At 46.8% G+C, this 18,731-nt stretch overlaps 8 protein-coding genes across 8 annotated transcripts; 2 read left to right on the top strand and 6 right to left on the bottom strand.

Annotated features, from left to right (window-relative positions):
* Position 1: 1 nt before the first annotated feature.
* F5Y00DRAFT_8513 (putative replication factor protein) lies at positions 2–1,609 on the bottom strand. The gene is made up of 4 exons (XM_048014244.1): positions 1,342–1,609; positions 1,193–1,271; positions 335–1,123; positions 2–279 (listed from the first exon to the last, which is right to left on the bottom strand). Exons 1-4 carry the CDS (start codon positions 1,455–1,457, stop codon positions 97–99), a joined length of 1,167 nt encoding a protein of 388 aa, XP_047867327.1. The 5' UTR covers positions 1,458–1,609; the 3' UTR covers positions 2–96.
* Positions 1,610–1,790: 181 nt separating this feature from the next.
* On the bottom strand, positions 1,791–4,153 carry F5Y00DRAFT_229617 (uncharacterized protein). Its single transcript, XM_048006789.1, has 5 exons — positions 3,639–4,153; positions 3,250–3,586; positions 2,756–3,195; positions 2,615–2,705; positions 1,791–2,561 (listed from the first exon to the last, which is right to left on the bottom strand). The coding sequence occupies exons 1-5, from the start codon at positions 3,780–3,782 to the stop codon at positions 2,011–2,013; spliced, it is 1,563 nt and encodes a 520-aa protein (XP_047867328.1). The 5' UTR covers positions 3,783–4,153; the 3' UTR covers positions 1,791–2,010.
* Positions 4,154–6,049: 1,896 nt separating this feature from the next.
* On the bottom strand, positions 6,050–7,669 carry F5Y00DRAFT_259409 (uncharacterized protein; the record flags this gene model as incomplete). The annotated part of the gene is made up of 1 exon (XM_048010872.1): positions 6,050–7,669. The coding sequence occupies one exon, from the start codon at positions 7,667–7,669 to the stop codon at positions 6,050–6,052; it is 1,620 nt and encodes a 539-aa protein (XP_047867329.1).
* Positions 7,670–7,915: 246 nt separating this feature from the next.
* On the top strand, positions 7,916–9,448 carry F5Y00DRAFT_259410 (uncharacterized protein; the record flags this gene model as incomplete). The annotated part of the gene is made up of 2 exons (XM_048010874.1): positions 7,916–8,525; positions 8,589–9,448. The coding sequence occupies 2 exons, from the start codon at positions 7,916–7,918 to the stop codon at positions 9,446–9,448; spliced, it is 1,470 nt and encodes a 489-aa protein (XP_047867330.1).
* Positions 9,449–9,678: 230 nt separating this feature from the next.
* On the bottom strand, positions 9,679–10,677 carry F5Y00DRAFT_8562 (uncharacterized protein). The gene has a single exon (XM_048014251.1). The coding sequence runs from the start codon at positions 10,593–10,595 to the stop codon at positions 9,912–9,914; it is 684 nt and encodes a 227-aa protein (XP_047867331.1). The 5' UTR covers positions 10,596–10,677; the 3' UTR covers positions 9,679–9,911.
* On the bottom strand, positions 10,678–11,545 carry F5Y00DRAFT_8561 (uncharacterized protein). Its single transcript, XM_048014250.1, has 2 exons — positions 11,445–11,545; positions 10,678–11,388 (listed from the first exon to the last, which is right to left on the bottom strand). The coding sequence occupies exon 2, from the start codon at positions 11,262–11,264 to the stop codon at positions 10,761–10,763; it is 504 nt and encodes a 167-aa protein (XP_047867332.1). The 5' UTR covers positions 11,265–11,388; positions 11,445–11,545; the 3' UTR covers positions 10,678–10,760.
* A 2,530-nt stretch (positions 11,546–14,075) lies between these two features.
* F5Y00DRAFT_229628 (UBC-like protein) lies at positions 14,076–16,504 on the bottom strand. The gene is made up of 8 exons (XM_048006790.1): positions 16,177–16,504; positions 16,075–16,108; positions 15,912–16,006; positions 15,835–15,856; positions 15,676–15,772; positions 15,604–15,615; positions 15,380–15,548; positions 14,076–15,323 (listed from the first exon to the last, which is right to left on the bottom strand). Exons 1-8 carry the CDS (start codon positions 16,207–16,209, stop codon positions 14,436–14,438), a joined length of 1,350 nt encoding a protein of 449 aa, XP_047867333.1. The 5' UTR covers positions 16,210–16,504; the 3' UTR covers positions 14,076–14,435.
* A 292-nt stretch (positions 16,505–16,796) lies between these two features.
* On the top strand, positions 16,797–18,525 carry F5Y00DRAFT_229629 (sterol-4-alpha-carboxylate 3-dehydrogenase). The gene is made up of 2 exons (XM_048006791.1): positions 16,797–17,717; positions 17,780–18,525. Exons 1-2 carry the CDS (start codon positions 17,232–17,234, stop codon positions 18,416–18,418), a joined length of 1,125 nt encoding a protein of 374 aa, XP_047867334.1. The 5' UTR covers positions 16,797–17,231; the 3' UTR covers positions 18,419–18,525.
* The last annotated feature ends 206 nt before the right edge of the window (positions 18,526–18,731 follow it).

Consider the following 18,731-nt stretch of genomic DNA (forward strand, 5'->3'; position numbering starts at 1 on the left):
CATCCACGTTTTGTACACCCAACGCCGCATGCTATGACATTCACCACGTGCTGTATTACATTTCCGTCAAGCGGGAGTCTTTAGACATTATAATTCTTAAAAAGCTTGAGCTTGGCTCTTTCCAGCTAGTATGTTTGATATTCTCAGAGCCAGGTCTAGAATAGACAGATGCTCATCAGCGCCATCCACTAATCGTTTATCCACCTCTGAGAAGACAAGGGTTATCTTGTTCTTCGCTATATCAGGGATCATCTCATCTTGGATGACAGCTTGGTATAACTGTAGATTCCCGTTAGTAGGCCGATAATATTGGGAAGGGGAGAAGGGGTCTTACCTGAGAAAGGACCTGTCCAGCACTCCATCCATCCGCAACCATCTCTTCTACGACCTTCGCGATGGCCCGATAGGTCGCACCAGCAGATTTGGGTTGCATCGCCTTCTGTAATGTAGAGATAGTCTGGTCTGGTATCACACCGGCAATCTCTTCTATGATCTTCACAGTGACAATCCTAACGTCGTCATCGACGTCCATCTTATCTCCTTCGTCATCTCCCTTCTCAATAGCGCCAACCAGTCTCGCGGCACTCTGTAAGAATGTAATCGCTTTTCTGAGATCACCTTCGCTGCACTTAATAAGCGCATCAACAGCGCCCTCTTCCATTGTGACACCTTCCTTATCAGCGATCTCCTCCAGGCGTTTCTTCGCATTGCCCTGATCCAAGCTCTTGAACCTGAACTTACTGCATCGACTCGCCAGGGGATCGATAATTCTAGTGACGTAGTTGCAGATCAGGCAGAATCGCGTGATCTTGCTATACGTTTCCATCGTTCGTCTAAGGGCGCTCTGGGCATCTTGAGTCATACTATCCGCCTCGTCGAGAATAATGATCTTGAAGGGTGGACAAGGGTAACGTTTCTTGTATCCAGCGGGCGGATTCGTCAATTGCATACGTGCGAAGTCCTTCACCTTCTCTCGTACGATGGAGATTCCTCGTTCGTCGGAAGCGTTGAGTTCGAGGACACGCGACTTTATCATCTCGGGTCCGTACAGCTCTTTTGCGAGGGCGAGGATCGTGGAGGTCTTACCCGTTCCGGGGGGGCCATAGAAGAGCATGTGAGGAAGCTAGAGAGTTGATAATATTAGAAATATATGTTTTACCTAGTTTCATATAAGTATAGGTCATGGGCTTACATTGGAGGCTTGAAGCGTCCGCTGGAGGATGTTCACCGTATGATCCTGAGCTGTGACATCGCTTAAGGTTTTTGGGCGACTTATTAAAGATAAGTTAGCTCCTCTGTCATTGAATTCTTTTCAATAACTCAACCTATAAAGGAACATACTATTTTTCTACCCATGGTTGCTTTCTGGTGCTTTGCTTAGACTCTTCTACTTTGGACGTTGTTGCGCCGTTAGCCGCGGCTGCTTTTCGCGCCTTTAGATCGAAGAAGCTGGCCATATCGTATTTCAATCAACACTCAAAGTACTATGTAGTCTAAGATGAGTATCTCATAAAATGCGATAGAGGCTGGCTTCTTAACAGCCATAAATAGTTGCAATAGAGCTGTATTAATTGAACCTAGTCCAAGGCGTCCAACGTAAAAAAGGCCCCACCGACGCGTGAGGAACGCGCTTTCGATTTGCTCGACGTCAATTAAAAGACGGGATAGGAAAGCGGTGAACTAGGTACATCAAGTACCTTAGGTACATACAGAGATGTACCTGCCCACTTTAGGTACTTCGCTTTCCGTACGGATTACTGATATCGATACCAATTTATTCCACATTCCATCTTCAACCTCCTCATCAAGGCAACGCTGTAAAACCATTTATGTATGTTCATTTCTAGATATAAGCAGAAACTCAACATAACTATAATATTGCTTCAATCACATATTCACATAAACTATGAAGCCCTTATTACTATCGTGCTTAACTATACCCAATCTTGTGCTACGCTCCGTTGAAATGCAAAATCAAAAACAATTATTCCAATACCCCTTCGCATCAATCTATGCGGCATTCACCAACTCCTTCAATCTTTTTTCAATAATATAGCGCCCCTCGATCGTCTCCCAAACTCGATGCGGCGCCCTATTAACGATATCCCAGTGCTTCAACTTGTGCGTGACATGGCTGATATCCCTCTGCTTACTTTCCCACTCACTATCTTTGCGGATCATCTCACCAGAGCTAATCACACTCAACGGGACGTCCGGGTTTTGAATTGTCGTGCTGCTAGCCAGATCACGTTTCGACAACGTATCGGCTACAAGGTTTTCTTGCAACTTCGCAAATATAAATTTCCCCGACTGGTATGCGGATTGCCCCCATACGCGGTCTTCCTTCGTTCGGCCTTTGAAAAGAGCTCCCGGAATGCGATCAAGACCAAGAGGCGAGATTATACCCCGTAACCAGAGTAAGAATCCTCGGCTAGGCGAACCTACACGGTCAAGGTCGTCTTCGTGCAACGGATCGATGAAAAGCAGTCCTTTGATGTCGCCACCATGTCGAGCAGAGAAGATGCGTGAATATACGGAACCAATACCAGCACTCGCGAGGACTACCAAACGTATTAGTGGCAGTCATGGAATATATTCTCGAATAAAGACTTACCCCAAGGACCATCTTCTCCAGCCTTAGCCAGAGCTTCACTAACAGCCTCGGCCGCCATTCCAGCAGACAGAGGCGAAGGTGCGGTATCACTCTATTGTGTGTCAGTAAACAGATAGTAATCATCGGCCACCACCTACTCACCCAAGCAAATCCGGGACGGTCAACGAAACAGTATCGACGGATGGAACCGTTGTTGACTGCATTTTCAGCAAACTGCCATAGGCCGTCTTCGACCGGGCCTTCCCCTCCTTCTAGCAAAACGGTTGGCAACTTATTACTCTCCGAGTTGGTCTTATTCCCATGGCAGTAGACATGCATCATGTATTTGTCTCCATCTACCCAGAACAACTCTCCTGGCGGTGCTAGCCCAGCATCAAGACCCCGGAGGATAAGAGTACAGGTTATTAGAAGGACGGCAAGGCCAAGTATGACCATGACAATAGTGGACAACAGAACAGCAATCCACTCGGTTAGAGTGCGACGCGTCTCAGCCCGGCCAGTCAGCCGTTCTTCCTCTTCATTTTTACCCCATTCAACCAAGCGATCGGTGAGTAGGGTCCAGAGGGCCATAAGAAACGCCCCTAGATTATGTCGTTAGTCTTGAACCTCGTATTCTCGGGAGGGTATGGACTTACATAGTACGCTGACCATTCCTACCCAACCCTCTTCATGTCTTGTCTTCTCTATGGACAGCAACAAGACGGCATTGACTAACAACAACACTCCCAAAACTATACTCAATATTCGAACGGGTTTCGACGGGGTAGCGAAAAACATGAGGGTGAATAGTAGGTTCGCCAGCGTTAAACTAGTATAACCAAAAGCGAAGAAACCCGATCCCCGCGTATGAAGACCTGGAGGCGTAACGAAGGTCGAGACGAGTAGAACGATCCACCATGCGAAGGTGAGAATGGCGAAAAGGACGGTAAGGTACCTGACAATCCGCACACTCCATAAGTTGTACGGCGAAACCTAGTAGCATATAAGTATTAGGTGTACACGGAAGAATTGGAATATTGCCTACCGCTGGATCATCCGGACTCAAGTAACTCGTGCTGTCGACTCTATTCGGCAGCAAACGAGTATGCTCGCTCGGCGCATTTTCTCGTTCCTGATCCATCGAGTCCCGCGGACTGTCGTCCTGGGCCCTGCCCCAGAGTTTATTCATCCTGCAGCTTGAGCGCTCTCGGCGCAACGCTGAATACTTGTGCGTAGGATATAATATATATCAGCAGCGTGTAACAAGAGTTACGCGCAGGGTAGTAAGTAGGTCAGTAAGTATAGGTATTAGTTATATTAATAATAGTTGAATAAATTTGCAATACGGCATACATGGTTCATTATAACAGAGAAACAAAGGGATACACCCATTCCCATATGTACACCAGCTAACCACAGGGAATATCTGCCCCGGCTCACGTTATATATACGTCATGACTATCCCATAAATTTCGATTAACCCCACATTCAAGATCAAGCTTTGGTGGACAAGGAGTTGCTTTCGCCGCAAAAGTCTGAAAGTACGGACTAGCATCGAGGCGAATTGGGATAGCTTCAAATCAATTCTGGTCACCGGGCCTATGATAATTGCATCTAAGATCGCGACATTCAATTGTCCAATCGCTTTCGCTCATTACCTCATTACCTTGGGACATGCATAATTCGATATCCATGCAGGCCCTGGCCAAAATAAATGAGCCACACCATTAAAGCCCACCTAATTTCAACTAAACACGATGATTTAATATATGATTCTACACACAACGTCATAGTAGATAGCGTTTAAAACTTATATAGATAGATAGAGCAAAAGGAGGCGATTCTTATACTATTTTTTATTTTATTTCAAATTGATTGGTTACGTTGTAATTGCGATATAAAGTTACCCCAAATCAACGATACCCTTAAAAGGGCTATTGGAATCTAAGCGATAAACGCACCAATAAAGACTGGGATTCAATGCCAGATAGGTGGGATGATGTTATATTGGCTAGAGGAGATAGGATTGCATATTAAAACGTTTAAAATGCATTGCTTCTACCTGTCATTGTCTTATAGTCAGGTAGGTAGTGTATTCAACGATTATACTCAGTGGTGTTGAGTCTGTAAGTGGGATGTGTGGCTGGTGGGTGTGGCTCATTTATTTTGGCCAGGGCCTGCCATGTATGTATGTACCTAGGTAGGTACCTTAGCGTATAGGGGGGGGGTTACTAAACGGTATATATACCGTATATATACTGTTCAAAAAAATGAACCGCTCCGATTCGTGAAGGGAAAGGTTCTAGTTATAAATTTTTGTACGTTAAGCCTAATTGAGCAGTTCAAAAATGTTTAAACGTTCTAAAATAAGAGCCGCTAAGCTAAATTAAGCCGCTTATATAATAAAGACGCTCAAATCAGATTGAGCCGTATTACTACGGCTCATTATGACTGAGCCGCTCAAAAAGTCTGAACGGCTCAAAATTTCGAGCGGCTCATATGGTATATAGGCATATGCGGCAAAAGGAAGGTACAGCACCATACTAATTGTATGGTGCTGTACTTTCATTTTTTACTTGTCGCATATTTATTTTTACTTATGTTACAGCTATTACTACGAGGTTCAAGTCACAAGATTTAATTATTTTTAATTGGTTAAGTTACAGACATCATTCAAATAGACCAATAGACATAAGCAGTCACGTTACGCGCGCACGTACATGGTATTCTTAATGTGATATATATGCACATAATAAGGCAGGTGCGCACACACCACCCACACCACACATAGACCACATACAAGGCCACATACTGACTGGATTCAATTGATTAAAGTCAATTGACTAGACTTGACTGATTAGACTTAATTGATTAGATTTGATTGATTAGTAGACTCAATCGAATTTTATATTACCCGTGTAGGTAATAAGCTGTACGTGGTATTGAGCTGTACGTGGTATTGAGCTGTACGTGGTATTGAGCTGTACGTATACGGCTCATTTGATTGGACGGTTCAAATCTCTGAGCGGTTCAATTTTTCGAACGGCTCAATTTTTCGAACGGCTCATTCTGATTGAGCGGTATCTATACCGCTCATTGAATTAAGCGGTATAGATATGGCTCAAACCCATATACGTTTCAAAAGATTGGCACGTGCGGCGGGGGAGCCGTATATATACCATTCAATTAAATGAGTCGTTAAAGTAGGGATACGTAAATAAATATAAGCCCTTATTATACTAAGCGGTATATGTATGGCTCAAAATATTGAGCTGAATATATACCGTTTAGTAAACCCCCCCCAAGACGGTAAGGTACGGATCACTTACATACCTACTTTTACCTTAGTCATCTTATATGCGTCAGTCTATTATTTTATATTTTCTCATCACTTCTTCATTGTAACTTCACATCTTAAATCGATACCTCTACGTATGCTTTAAGTACCTAAGCTTGTTACATCAACAACAGGCTTTCGAGATCAATGTCAGAATGTGACAGACTTTCGCTATTAATGACAGAAATCATTAAACAGAGAGAGTCGAAGCTTTGAAGGACATCGTAATCAAAAACGGGGTGGCTGTCGTTCAATTCCAAAAGTTTGTCCCAGTCAAACCGATACCACCCTGTTTTCTCATCTTCTTTCTCATCTTCTAACTTCAGTCCACGGATCATGTTTGCGCACCCAGCATTAAAAAACTCCCAAATCTGGTTTATATCACTCCGATTGGCACCGTTGAACACGTGGGGAGGCGTATGATCAGGATCATAGAATATCCTGCCCCGACAAGCAATTTCAAATGCTAGTTCATATAGCAGGACAAAAGACATGCGTTCCATCGGCATGGCCCACAGACTCAAGTCAAGCCTCCGCCGCCAACAGTCGAAGAGCTCAGTAGACGATATAACAGTCTCGCTCGCTAAGCTATGGTTAACTCGCCCGTGCGTTCCAAAAACTTGCAAGAAGAAGGCAGAGACGTCGCGCCGCATCAAGTCTACCGGATATGGATTAATACGGTAGCGGCGATAAATGAGACCCCGAGCATTAACGTGCATCATTACCAGGAGCAAGACTTCCTGGCGAGTATTCATGTTGGTTATCGGATTCGAATCCCACCAAATATCGCGCCCGTAGGACAACATGTTAAGGATATCTCTTGAGCGGACGATATCATCTCGAGAGGAGACGATCACCGGCCATAAATCAGACGGCATATTGAGGTTGAGCAACGGTAGCACATGGTAAAGACATCTGGTATTGTAGAACCGGCTGTCTAGACCGACACCGTCTTCTAACAAAAGAGCCTTGCGCAGCCATTCCTTAAAATGGTTAAGACTCTTGAACGGCTTATTTTCTAGCTCTGTCCGTAGAGTGAGCGATGCGCTTAGCTGTTTGAGCGCCAGCTCCCCGGTGTGTGCCAGCCCGTTGAGGATTTCGATAAATCGTTCTTCCTCCGGGGTGATGCGGCCGAAGTATGGCTTGTATACGATATCATGATAGACATCTTCCCAAGCATACATGAAGCCGGTTCCAACTTGGATTTCAACAGCGAGACCTTTATATTCCGAGAACTGCTCGTCGCTTTCCTTTAGTTTACAGCGTAAGTGAAGTGACTTCAGGCCCAGAGGCCATTCTTCATCACTTCCGTTTCCACGATTTCTCTTGATGCCGCTCCGATCGATGACACTCCTTTCCAAATCCGGGCAGGAAATGTCGTCCCATGGATTGAGATACGGATCGAAGGTTTCCTGGATTATTTTACGCACTTTATCCTTGTCGTTGGGGAATGTAAGCGCGATGCGGACCCCAGCAAGATCGATCATATCATGCTTGATTTCATCACGATTCTTGTACGGTTCGGGTCTTCGTTTTTGCCTTCTCCTAATCGAATCTTCGAGGTTCTTCTGCGCCTTCGGGCGGCTCTTAATAGTGTGACGAATTCTATTTATCTCTAGCTTCTTTGTGCAGATTGCTTCGGCACATTTGGAGAGCTTCTCGTATTTCTCTATTTCTTCTGGCCAGCCCCTCACGAAAGTATCAATGACCGAAGATGCTTCATCCTGAGCGCCCGCCATGTTCGTTGCTGTTAGATGAGGATTATGGCACAACTGGTGGGGGATAGTATAGAGCCTTTGCATTTAATTATGTAGCCCAAGTGCAGACGATGTGACGTGGCACTCGCATATCAATCGTATAGGTGGTCAGCAATTCCGCTTATCCATCGGAGCCTTGCGAAATATATTGTTGAGTCTTAGATAACCGTCATAGTACCCTTCTATATACCCTTCTATACTTCTCTTCTGACTTCTTGCTTAGAGCCAATGTCTTACATCACACGAGTACAAACCGAGGTTAAGACCAGCCCAGGCCTACAGCCGTTATTACAATTTCTTTCTCAGGATACCCCCGAGATATCTCGAAGACAAACCCGGATTAAGCTTATCGAACATGCAAAAGACTCTAAAGTACAAAAACTACCACTCCTTGATCACCCTAGCCTACGAGATTTTATCTCCAGGATCAATGTCGCCGCCGGGATGATAGATGGAGATATATTCGGGTGCACCTTAATAGTAGAAGACATCCAGCCCTGTCACATCCGGGACCTAGGAGAAGCCCTCTTCATCGATCCGGTGTTCTTCGCAGGCTACTTTGGAACAGATTACAGGTCCGTCGAACGACATCCATTACCGTTATGGGCAACTACTTTACCTTCCGAGTCCGCGACACAAGAATTTTGTCATATCCATTACCAGCGCGTGGTAAAACTTGAACACTATTCCAGCCCACCTGACAATGTTCCTCTCGTCACGTCAGCCAGCGTGCCGCGGGCTGTCAAGAGATTGCCTCCCTTGAAAGGAGTCAATGTTGCCTTAGCTCGTACATGCACTTCCGTCCTTCGAAAACGCTTTGACTCTGGGTTCTGGATCTGTAAGCGTAAAAGCGATCCCTTCTTCGAGTATCAATGTGACACCTAATCATTGAATCCCAAAGGTTTGATTATCGTAGACTCGACCACCGCAGATGCCATCCAGCAAACGAGCACTGTGTATCATACACCTATATTCGTGGCGCGTCAGACACCTTTGCATGGCTCTGTAAAGCCTGGAACAGGCTTTGCAGGTTCGTCAACAGCTCAGCTGTCGTTGCAAACATACGAAAAACCACCACCGTCGAATTTCGACCGTCTCACAGCTTCTATTATACGCACCAACACATTCAGCGTAGAGAAGCCAAGTATGATCTCACTCTGTTCGAACCCATTGCGTTTCGCTCTGCAGGAGTTCTTAGTTTACTCAGCCGTAATGCATAGATACGTCAAGCACTACGAGTACTCCTTAAAGGACCTAGACCTCGCCCTCCGGGGCGACGACATCAACGACTTGCAAATATGGCGGCGGCGAGCATTTCAGACCCTACAGAAATTGCTCGCCATGCACAATTTCGTCGAGCACTGGAGCGCCGAGGAACAGCTGCTCGAGACACCCGGGGCGAATGCAGGAGCCTGGTTAATCAAGGACATTCAACACCTGGTAACCGCTATTGAACACCATAGTAGGTCCCTAGAGGCGATAATTCCAGTTACGATGGCCATGGTTCAGCTTGTCGATATGCGTCGGTCGATGGATGAGGCTTCGCACGTAAAACAGCTGACGTATCTCGCTCTCGTATTCGTCCCCCTTTCTTTTGTCACTGGTATATTTAGCATGTCCGAGAGCGTCTTTCCGGGGAGCAGTGGTTTTTGGCTATACTTTGCGGTTGCTGTGCCACTTTTACTCCTCGTTCTGGGAGCGAGCTGGTTAATACCTTTGAGAGCCTATTTAGCTAAAAGAAAGCAGAAAGCGTTGAAATAGGTGGCATTAGCTTAGTTACCCTAGGCCATTGCCATACTACCTATATATAGCTATTCGCTATCATTTCGTATATACACCAACAAGGGAATAATAAGAGCGTAGACAGGCGAGTGTATACCCACCCAGGTAATCAGGAAGTTGGTAGCGCTTAGAGTAAAGAATATTCGGGAAATAGTCAATTGGAAATTGAGATTAGAGACTCAGTGCTCAATAACACCAATAACTTGTCTGTTTAATTTGTCTGATCTGTACTTATTCCACCAAGATTCTAGCTAACTCCCACGCAAAAGGATGAATTTGAAATTTCAGCTGCAAAGATCGCATACCTGGGCACTCGTAGGCTCGAATATAAAAACAACTAAACAGTGAACTAGACGCCGTAAAGTATTGCAGTAATCAACTAATCGTAACACGTCGTTTAACCCGCGCGTATCGTTCGGTATAGAGTTTGTTTAGTTGGTTACTACTGTGGAAACTCTTTCGCAGCGCCAAAGGCAATGCTACTGGAAGCCGAATAGCGACTAGAGCTCGATTTCGAGCCTTGGTGAGTTCCATAAGACCCGGTGCCCGAACGTCTCATCCTTTTCCGTTGTTCTGCCCGTTTCAAAAACATCTCCTCGGGATCAGATCCCGAGCCGGCTGGCTTAATCGCATTCGGTGGAAGGGTACCGGTTGGTAAGTGAAGCTTAGCGCTCGCTTTAGGGTCATCAAGAGAGAGATGAGCCTTGTCGTAGGTTTCCTTCTTGTACTGTTTCAAGGCCTGAGCCGACGGTTCCGAAACGGTAACCCAGCTCTTGAGTTGAGACATCCAGCGGCGTTTACCATTCTTCTTCTGTTTAGCTAATTCAGCTGGCGGATCATTGCTTTTTCTGTTTCCAGCATTCTCCAGAGTATTACGATTCACTTCGCTATGATCGTGCGAGGATTTCTTATAGTAAGTAGGGCCCATTCCAAGAGATTCCATTGCTCCTGTGACTTGCGATACTAGTGTTCCTTCCTCTTGCCCCATTGATGCGTTTCCTTGCGAGCCCACTACTGGTGAATGCACATATCTTGTGGTTATGTTTGGTAACTTAACTGTGGTATCGATGAGTGAGACTCCTGAACTTGATGCGGGTCGATCAGGGCCACTGGAAGGCAGACCCATAAGTGTAGATGTGTCCAGCGATGCAGTGGTCTTATGTTGGCCGGATGAGTTCCGTTTAAGACGGGATGTGATAATGGATGTCTGAGGAAAGATGCGATTTCCTAATGACTGGCCCCTGGTCAACTTTAAAGCTTTATCTTTCAGCCCACCTTTCTCAGCACTCTTCTAAAGGTCTGAAGAATCCCGGGCTTGAGATGAAGCTAAACTTAGTAATGTGCTTCGGCGAAGCCTCTTTTTTGGCACGGGATCTTCTTGTGATAGTGACTCTTGGTCAAGTTGCTCGGACGATACGCCGATACCGAATTCTTGGTTTCCGTCACTGTCCTCGTCATCTAATTGAGAGTAAGATTCCGTCTCAAACCTGAAGGAAAAAGGATCATCGAGCCCAAGGGTTTTCGCTTCACGTGCTCTGGAAATATTATCAGGAGAGAAATTGCAAAGTTCACCCAACTGATCCCAGGCTGTCTGCTGAGCTATTGGTAACGATGGAAATATTGGCGGCTGCCTCAGGCTTCCGACGTGAAACGGATAGGAGAAATTACGCAAGACAGGTGGGTTGAAATGTTGTGGTGTTATGGGTGTCACTGTTGGTGTAGCATCATCCTCATGCGGTGATCCTAGGGTAATTGGTGGCTTAGGCTTCCGAACGTGTCCAACTAGCCCTGTCATTGTACGTTGGAAGACAATATTAAAAGGGATAGGGTTCTTGAGAGTTGATCATATGATAAACGAAAAGATTGCTTAATGGCCTTGCGGGTTAGAAATAAGCATGGCAACCCGTGGAGCAATTGACCTAAGTTAAGAATTGGCCTCTAAATACTTCAGATAGTGAGGAGTGGATAGACTAACCTCACTCTTGGACGGATCGATTCTGTTACAAGTAAAGACAGTAGTAGAAAGAGAGTGTTAAACCCTCTGATTGAAATCTCGGCCGAGTACCTAAGATGATTATTCGAGATTGTATTCGGATAACGTGTGATGATAAATCTAAAAAGAAAAAAGGAACCAAGTAGACGGAAGGAGGAACGAGTTAATGGGACGATTTAATGTTATAGGTAGGTATATACCCCAAACTCGAAGTTACCTTACTACCTTATGTAAGATATCATAATATGTATGGGACTACACTAAAGGTAGGCGCGCTACTAAACTATGCGGGTAGTTAAGACCAGTTATTATTATTATCAGCACATAGTTGAGCTTGCCGTATATACCTATTTGAGATACTTGGATTAGGTACCTAATTTCGTGCAGTCTCATCCTTGCCTGCCTTTGTTTGGACGCAAACATAGGTATACGTACGAGGCTTTAAACCATAGGAAGCATTGAGATAGGATATAGGTTAAACAAGAAAACTGTTTTATTATTCTCGGTAACTTACATAAATCCCGTTTGCATATGGTATATAGACTAGGTAATATTATATAGGCTTAGACTACGCCACGCCATATATCTATCATATTGAATTCTGATGGTGATATGTGATGGGTAACTAAAATGACAAGCATTTCTTACAGTGTCATTTGTGAGCGCCGCAATATTATGGTGAATAACACCTAATGTACCTAAGATAGCTATATAAAGTACGATAAATACTCACTTGGTGCTCTATCAACCTTACCTAAGGTATATTGTTTTGGCAAGAAATGGCTTTCTAGCTTGTATGTTTTACTTAAAGTCACAAATGAGACGTCATCTCAAATATTCGAGTAACTAAGATCTGCAGGGTACAGCCGTGACCGGGGATCCCAGACCTGCCGCTGCACACGGATAATGAACCGAGTCCCTTGTTTAACTGGGTCCATCGCTTCACTTTCTGCACTTCTCATTGGGTCTTACATCTCAGGTAGTCTTACACATTGACAGCCCCGCCCCACTTGCCCTCTAGCCTGGACCACTCTATCTAACGCCGCAACACCGACCCCCAAGCTTATGCGCCTTCAACTCATACACTACATACAACCTACCATCCCGGACTAATTCACTGTTCTATACACACAAGATAAGGAATTAAAAACAACCGCCACCACTTTCTTTCTTTCTTTCTGCCTATACCCACGACTACGCAAATCAATCAATTCTATACCCAAGGTACACAAAGCGGCGCAACGCAATCCCACCCAACCTGGACGCACAACGCCCCCGAGCCCGAGCCGCGATGCCGGGTCTCACGCTGAACACAAGCAGCGCCGCCCGCGCACCCACGCAACCCCCCAGGCAAACTCCCACCGCGAGCGCGAACGCGAACCCAAGCACGAGCGAAAACACCCAAGACCCAGCGCGCCCCTCCTCGCCACCAAGACCGACCTACAGCCCCATCACACCACCTCTAAACCCAGTCGCGCTCCCGCCACGGCCGACGTACACGCACACCTCGCAGCAGGATCAAGTAGGGATAGCGCCGCCGCCGCCGGAGCCCATCGACTTCGACAGCAATCCAGACGTCCTAGCCCTCAAATCCGCCATCTCCATCCTGCAGCTGCAGCGCCGCAAGGCCGCCGCCGACATGGCGCACCTAAGCCGGGTCAAGACCGCCGCGCTCGCCGAGCCTGAAGCTTTCGTGCACGACTTGACGACGGGGCGCGTGGGGATGGAAGGCGACGCGCTGTATGGCGGTAGTAGTAGTGCTGCGTATGACGATGACGACGACGATGATGATGATGACGAAGAGGAGGAGGATGACGGCGAGATGGAAGATACACAGAGTAGTTCTGCTGCTGCCGGACATCCCGCACCCTCCACAACTTCATACGCCAGCTCAAGCGGCAACAGGACGCTCACCGACAGCTTAGTAGCCCCGCACTCAGAAATCAAGAGCGACCCCGACCCCGACGCCAACGCCAACGCCAACGCCCCAGAGCCAGAACCAGAGCCCCCTCACCACCACCAACCCCAACCCAACCCCCAATCCCGCCCCTGGACCAGACTCCCCAAGCCGCAAAACGTAGTGCGCTGCCCGCCCATCAACTGGGCGCAGTACGCCGTCGTCGGCGAATCCCTCGACAAGCTGCACAGCGAGCAGATCTCGCGGCCCGCGCAAGGCGTCCCAGCCGCCGTCGGACCCGACGGCCGGTACGAGTTCAAGGGCGAACAGCCCGGGCGGCAGGAGAAGCTAGTCGGGGTCGCGGCGCCGTATGCGCCGGGCAAGGATCGTATCGAGCGGAAGCCTAAGGGGCCTAAGCGATGATGGTCCGAGGGAGGGAGGGGTAAGAGGCTAGAAACACATAGTTGGCTAGTCGACTATAAAGTCACGGCCGATGACGAATTTATGTATATTATGAATAGTTATTAGCATTGCGTTTAGAACGGTATGCGCTTTTGGGAATCCAACATGAACAGGGGTTGCTCTATTTTATTTTAAACAATAAATATCAATACTACCAGGGGTCATGGATATTGCATCGGGGGCCATAATAGAATGGTTAGAAGATTGTTATATAGCAAATTTCGGAATAACATGATCTCATCAATTTCTAATCGTTTTACGTATTGAATTAGTAAACGTCAGCATACATCGTTGGAAACGTATAGCGGCATTTGCATTGAATTCATCATGTTTATCAAGTAGCTCGCAAAAGCAAAAGAGGTATCAATCCTAGTCTAGAAGCCGTCCATCTCGGCGGCGGCGTACCTATTCTTAAGCCCCGAGACCTGCAATCGTTGAGAGTACATTCACGTTCCTATCTGGAACGTCAAGGAATAGACGTGTTGCTAAGAACTCCCTTAAACACCCGCGCCATGCCCAACGGAGGTTGATGGCCTCCGACTCTGGGTAGTCTTCTGATACAACCGGGGAAGCTATTCATATGCTATCCGGGGTAGTCGTTACTCATGGGAGGGCTAGAAGTCTTCCATGCTTCTTTGCACCGATCTGCGCAACTGTCTATTGTATAACTTCCTCTGGTCGGCACTACCCCAGTAAAGCTTATGAGCCTCGGGATGAACTAATGTTCTTGGATCGTAGGGGGGTTGTTCCTCTTCCAAAGCCTCGATGATTGCTTCTATGTGCTGCTTGATATCTTCACGGCGGCTAGGATTCGGGAAGTAGCACGGTGTACCATCTGCTGCAATCCGATGGTGGAACATAGGCGTCAAGAATTTGATTCTCGGCTGTTCTTCAGGGAAGCGGGGACTAAAGTTGAGCTTGATTCGAAACATACCCCCATCTAAATTCGTCATAGGTCGTCCGAAGTAGGTGAGGTTCCACACAAAGGGGTTTCCATCTACTAGCTCGACGCTGTGGGGAACGTCACTGCGCTTAAAGGATTCTTTGATCTGTTCGAACTGTCGTGAGAGGTTAACGGCAACGGTAGTATCCTTCATCTTAGGGGATGCCCCTTCTGATGCCCACCTTTCGGACTCCGCATCTAAAGCAGCCTTGATCCGGCGTATTCTTTTTTCGAGTTCAGTATAGTTGAACTTCCCATCCATAGAATTAGACGCCCCTTCAAAAGGCATGCGTGCGAACGGCTGATCGTCCTTGACCTCTTTTTTTGCTTTGGTAATGGTCTCGAGGTACGAGTCGTAGTACCAGAGGAAGCGACGCTTGCAAAGGTCCTTAAATGGCTCCCAGGGAACGCTCGCATCGTCAATCTCCATATCTTCGTCCGCATCGCCGCCGTACTCTTCTCGTTCCATTGTAGATGCTGGTGTGAGGCAGCTACCTGTGATTCCCAAGTATTCTTCCAGTCTTTGGATCACAGAGATGCGTAATGTTTCGTGGCGGATCTATAGAATTCGCTATTAGAATATCCTAAAAGTATACATATTTCGACGGGACTTACCTTTGCGATATATTCCTTCTGGTTCTTCTTGTCGTGGGATTCGTTCGCATCCTCGAAGCCCGGTTCATTCTCGTAAGGATTCGCTGACATGAGACTCTGTATTGAAAGTAGGATGGACTCTAGACCCTGAGCGGCGGACCACTCTTCTCCTCGCTCTCCTCGCCATGTACTAGAATCGGATTAGGTTCGTCGGCGAAGGATATATATAAGGGAGGATTATATACCCGAGAATTGACCTGGTATCTTGATTAGCAGAGCACACTTCACAGCCGTTCAATGGTATTTGTTTTGCTTACAGGCACACTTTCCCTGAAGCATAGATATTCGGATTGAATCGACATCGTCCGCTGTTGGTAGTTGTTCCCGTGACGGCAGGCGACTTCCGGGGGTAGTCTTGTGAATACCATTAATTAGCTAGCGATCTAAGCCGGGGGGAAATGACGTTAAGAACTAACCTTTGTTAAATTTCACCGAGAACTGGGTAATATCAGTATCTATAGAAAAGGACCATATATTTATAGGGGGAACCGACCTCGAAGAATCCAAATTCGTAGGGGGTCTCGTGAGGACCGATGATCAGGGCCTTGACACTTCGAACATCGCGATCACGAAACGCCACAGCGAGAGCTGCCGATTAAAAAAAAAAAAATTAGATCGGGACAGGAATACGTATGCCGGAGAAGGACTTGTCTTACAAAGGTCTGAACTCTTCTGGAGCTCACCGATTTCCTGTGGTGAACAGGAGTCTCGTCAGCCTCATTGCCCCTCCAATATGTGAGACGCCATAGCGTGCGTACCTTAGTGATGCGGATAATGGACTGGTCCGCCATAGCTTCTAATGGCTATTCATAGGCCAAAATGGGGTATTGAATTTGTATAACCAACGACGGCTTCACTGAAATGGTAGAGTTAAGATTGAAGTTGGGTAAGGTAGAATAAGATTAAATATGAGCAGTTGTTCGGCGCGCGTCTTACGGGTTTGGGTTGAAGTATCGAAGCAAAAGTAACGAAAAGAGGTAGCACTTGCAGCTTGCTCTTGAGGTGCAATGCGGGCAGGTGGGGAATGTCCCAGCGCTCCCCCCAGGCAGAAAGGGCCGGGACCCACTAAGAGGGTCTAGTGTGTCACTGGTAGCGGGGGGTGACTGGACTGCCTTGTTCTACGCTATATTAACCAATGGCATATATTTGTATATATTGTACCTATTATACAGATTAGATAAGACATATAATGGGAAGCACATGCAGAATTCTAGACTTTTCTTCCCGTCCTAAGGAGGCTATGCTTTCATTAATTATCTGGATTTAATGGGCTGCGTCTTAAAGTTTGTGCTTGTGTCTCACTAAAGAACAACTACTAGCGCCGTGAAACTAACCTAGTACCTAACATGTCTTATTGTCTTTAATTGTTTCCAGAAAAGTGCAGCTTCCGGACTTATGTACAAGATGTACGAAGTAACCGGGTAGGTTTTATACACTATGTACACTACTAGCTGCACTATGTAATAATTCAAACTACCCTAAGATACGAGATAAGCAAGCTATCAAGCTTAGAAGCCATACCATCCCGTAGTGTACCTAGGTATCACCCTGGAGTTCCCCCCCTGGCTTCATCGTGGGGAGAGTCAGGAACGCCCCACTCCCAATTTCTCATGGATCTTCAATAATTTGACGTCCTAGCGTCGCCATTATTATCTGAGCTGCTCCAATATTGCCAGGCGGTGAAAGGGGGTAAATTACCCAAGATAAGTCCAACTATACATATACCCACAGCTAAAGGGTTCTCAGGGTCCTCCAGTATAGAGTATAGGTGGCAATTACAGCTTGCATAAAACTACCTATCTATCTCGCCATCATGTCCGAAGCTACAACGAAGCCCCTATTGGGCAATATCCTCGTCATCGGTGGCTGTGGTTTCCTCGGCCACCACGTCGTGAACCTTCTCCTGCGCGACTGGAAGTGCACCGTTTCCGTTGTCGATCTTAAGTGCCAACGCAACCGAAGACCCGAGTCCGATGGCGTCCAATACGTCGAAGCTGACATCACCGACGCTGATGGCTTAGTCAAGGTCTTCGGGAAGCTGAAACCCGATATTGTTATACACACTGCCTCGCCACCTGCGCAGGGTCTCGGTGCTGTTGCAAACGAGGTATTCAAGAAGGTCAATGTGGATGGGACCCGCGCCGTGATCGCCGCCTGCCAGCAGAACGGCGTCAAGGCGCTGGTATATACGAGTTCTGCCAGTGTCATGAGCAACAATAAGGATGACCTCATAAATGCGAACGAGGACTACCCTGTCATCCGGGGTAAAATGCAGACAGAATACTACTCCGAGACAAAGGTATGCCTACATTGCCGAGTTTCTAATACATAGTGTATATCTTTACTAACGACTCTGACCAGGCACATGCTGAGGAACTTGTCTTAAAAGCAAACCGAGTCGAAGGATCCGACCTCCTGACCGCGGCTATCCGACCATCCGGCATCTTCGGCGAGGGCGACGTACAATTAGTCTTCCACACAGTCAAGATCTATCGCGAGGGCAAGGATAAGGTACAAGTCGGTCTCAACCAAAACCTATTCGACTTCACATACGTTGAGAACGTAGCCCACGCCCACCTCCTCGCCGCCCGCGCCCTACTAGTCACGCACGACGCCTCCACCGCGCCCCTCAACCACGAGAAAGTCGACGGCGAGGCCTTCATAATCACCAACGACAGCCCCGTCTACTTCTGGGACTTGATGCGCGCTATATGGCGGGCCGCCGGCTCGGAGAAGGGCACCGATCACGTGTGGGTGATGAGCCGGGAGATGGGTATCCTGCTCGGATACCTGAGCGAGGTGTTCTTCGGCATCTTGAAAAAAGCTCCCACTTTCAACCGCCAGCGGATCGTCTACAGCACCATGACGAGATACTACGACATTTCGAAAGCAAAGCGCCGGCTCGGATACCAGCCTCTGGTAAGCCTGAGTGATGGTGTGAGAAGGACGGTCAAGTGGACTCTAGAACAGGAGAAGAACGCTGCACCAGCAAAATCATGAGGTTTGGCTTAGTAGACATTGTCGGATTTGTATTGAATATATAGGCAGAAGCTGGAAAACCTAATAGTACCCTAATTAATACGAGATTTATGTTATGGATGGCTTAATATTAATATTTTGAGTTATTAAGTTTGTCTATGATGAGTTGAATGATAGGCATCACAAACCTTGTCCTTCTTTCTCGTACATTTTACTTTCACTTTCATATACAGGGTATGTAGACGTCAAAAGGGAACAATAAATGTTTCCTAAGCGGCATAGAAAACGAGAATTATCTTATTTCAACACAGGAACAATACACTAATAGTAGCCC

Source organism: Daldinia vernicosa, assembly GCF_022497035.1.
Source record: "Daldinia vernicosa strain CBS 139.73 unplaced genomic scaffold F5Y00scaffold_10, whole genome shotgun sequence".
NCBI lineage: Eukaryota > Fungi > Ascomycota > Sordariomycetes > Xylariales > Hypoxylaceae > Daldinia > Daldinia vernicosa.

Bases quoted from the DNA above. Each gene is read 5' to 3' on its own strand.
- F5Y00DRAFT_8513 (XM_048014244.1), bottom strand. From the start codon at position 1,457: ATGGCCAGCTTCTTCGATCTAAAGGCGCGAAAAGCAGCCGCGGCTAAC. The intron at 1,124-1,192 runs GTAAGCCCATGA...TCAACTCTCTAG, and splicing joins GGACGCTTCAAGCCTCCAAT to CTTCCTCACATGCTCTTCTA. The intron at 280-334 runs GTAAGACCCCTT...GGGAATCTACAG, and splicing joins CTGGACAGGTCCTTTCTCAG to TTATACCAAGCTGTCATCCA.
- F5Y00DRAFT_229617 (XM_048006789.1), bottom strand. From the start codon at position 3,782: ATGAATAAACTCTGGGGCAGGGCCCAGGACGACAGTCCGCGGGACTCG. The intron at 3,196-3,249 runs GTAAGTCCATAC...GACATAATCTAG, and splicing joins AGGAATGGTCAGCGTACTAT to GGGCGTTTCTTATGGCCCTC. The intron at 2,706-2,755 runs GTGAGTAGGTGG...GACACACAATAG, and splicing joins ACCGTCCCGGATTTGCTTGG to AGTGATACCGCACCTTCGCC.
- F5Y00DRAFT_8562 (XM_048014251.1), bottom strand. From the start codon at position 10,595: ATGGGTCTGCCTTCCAGTGGCCCTGATCGACCCGCATCAAGTTCAGGA.
- F5Y00DRAFT_8561 (XM_048014250.1), bottom strand. From the start codon at position 11,264: ATGACAGGGCTAGTTGGACACGTTCGGAAGCCTAAGCCACCAATTACC.
- F5Y00DRAFT_229628 (XM_048006790.1), bottom strand. From the start codon at position 16,209: ATGGCGGACCAGTCCATTATCCGCATCACTAAG. The intron at 16,109-16,176 runs GTACGCACGCTA...TGTTCACCACAG, and splicing joins CCATTATCCGCATCACTAAG to GAAATCGGTGAGCTCCAGAA. The intron at 15,773-15,834 runs GTTAGTTCTTAA...GGTATTCACAAG, and splicing joins CTCGGTGAAATTTAACAAAG to ACTACCCCCGGAAGTCGCCT.
- F5Y00DRAFT_229629 (XM_048006791.1), top strand. From the start codon at position 17,232: ATGTCCGAAGCTACAACGAAGCCCCTATTGGGCAATATCCTCGTCATC. The intron at 17,718-17,779 runs GTATGCCTACAT...GACTCTGACCAG, and splicing joins AATACTACTCCGAGACAAAG to GCACATGCTGAGGAACTTGT.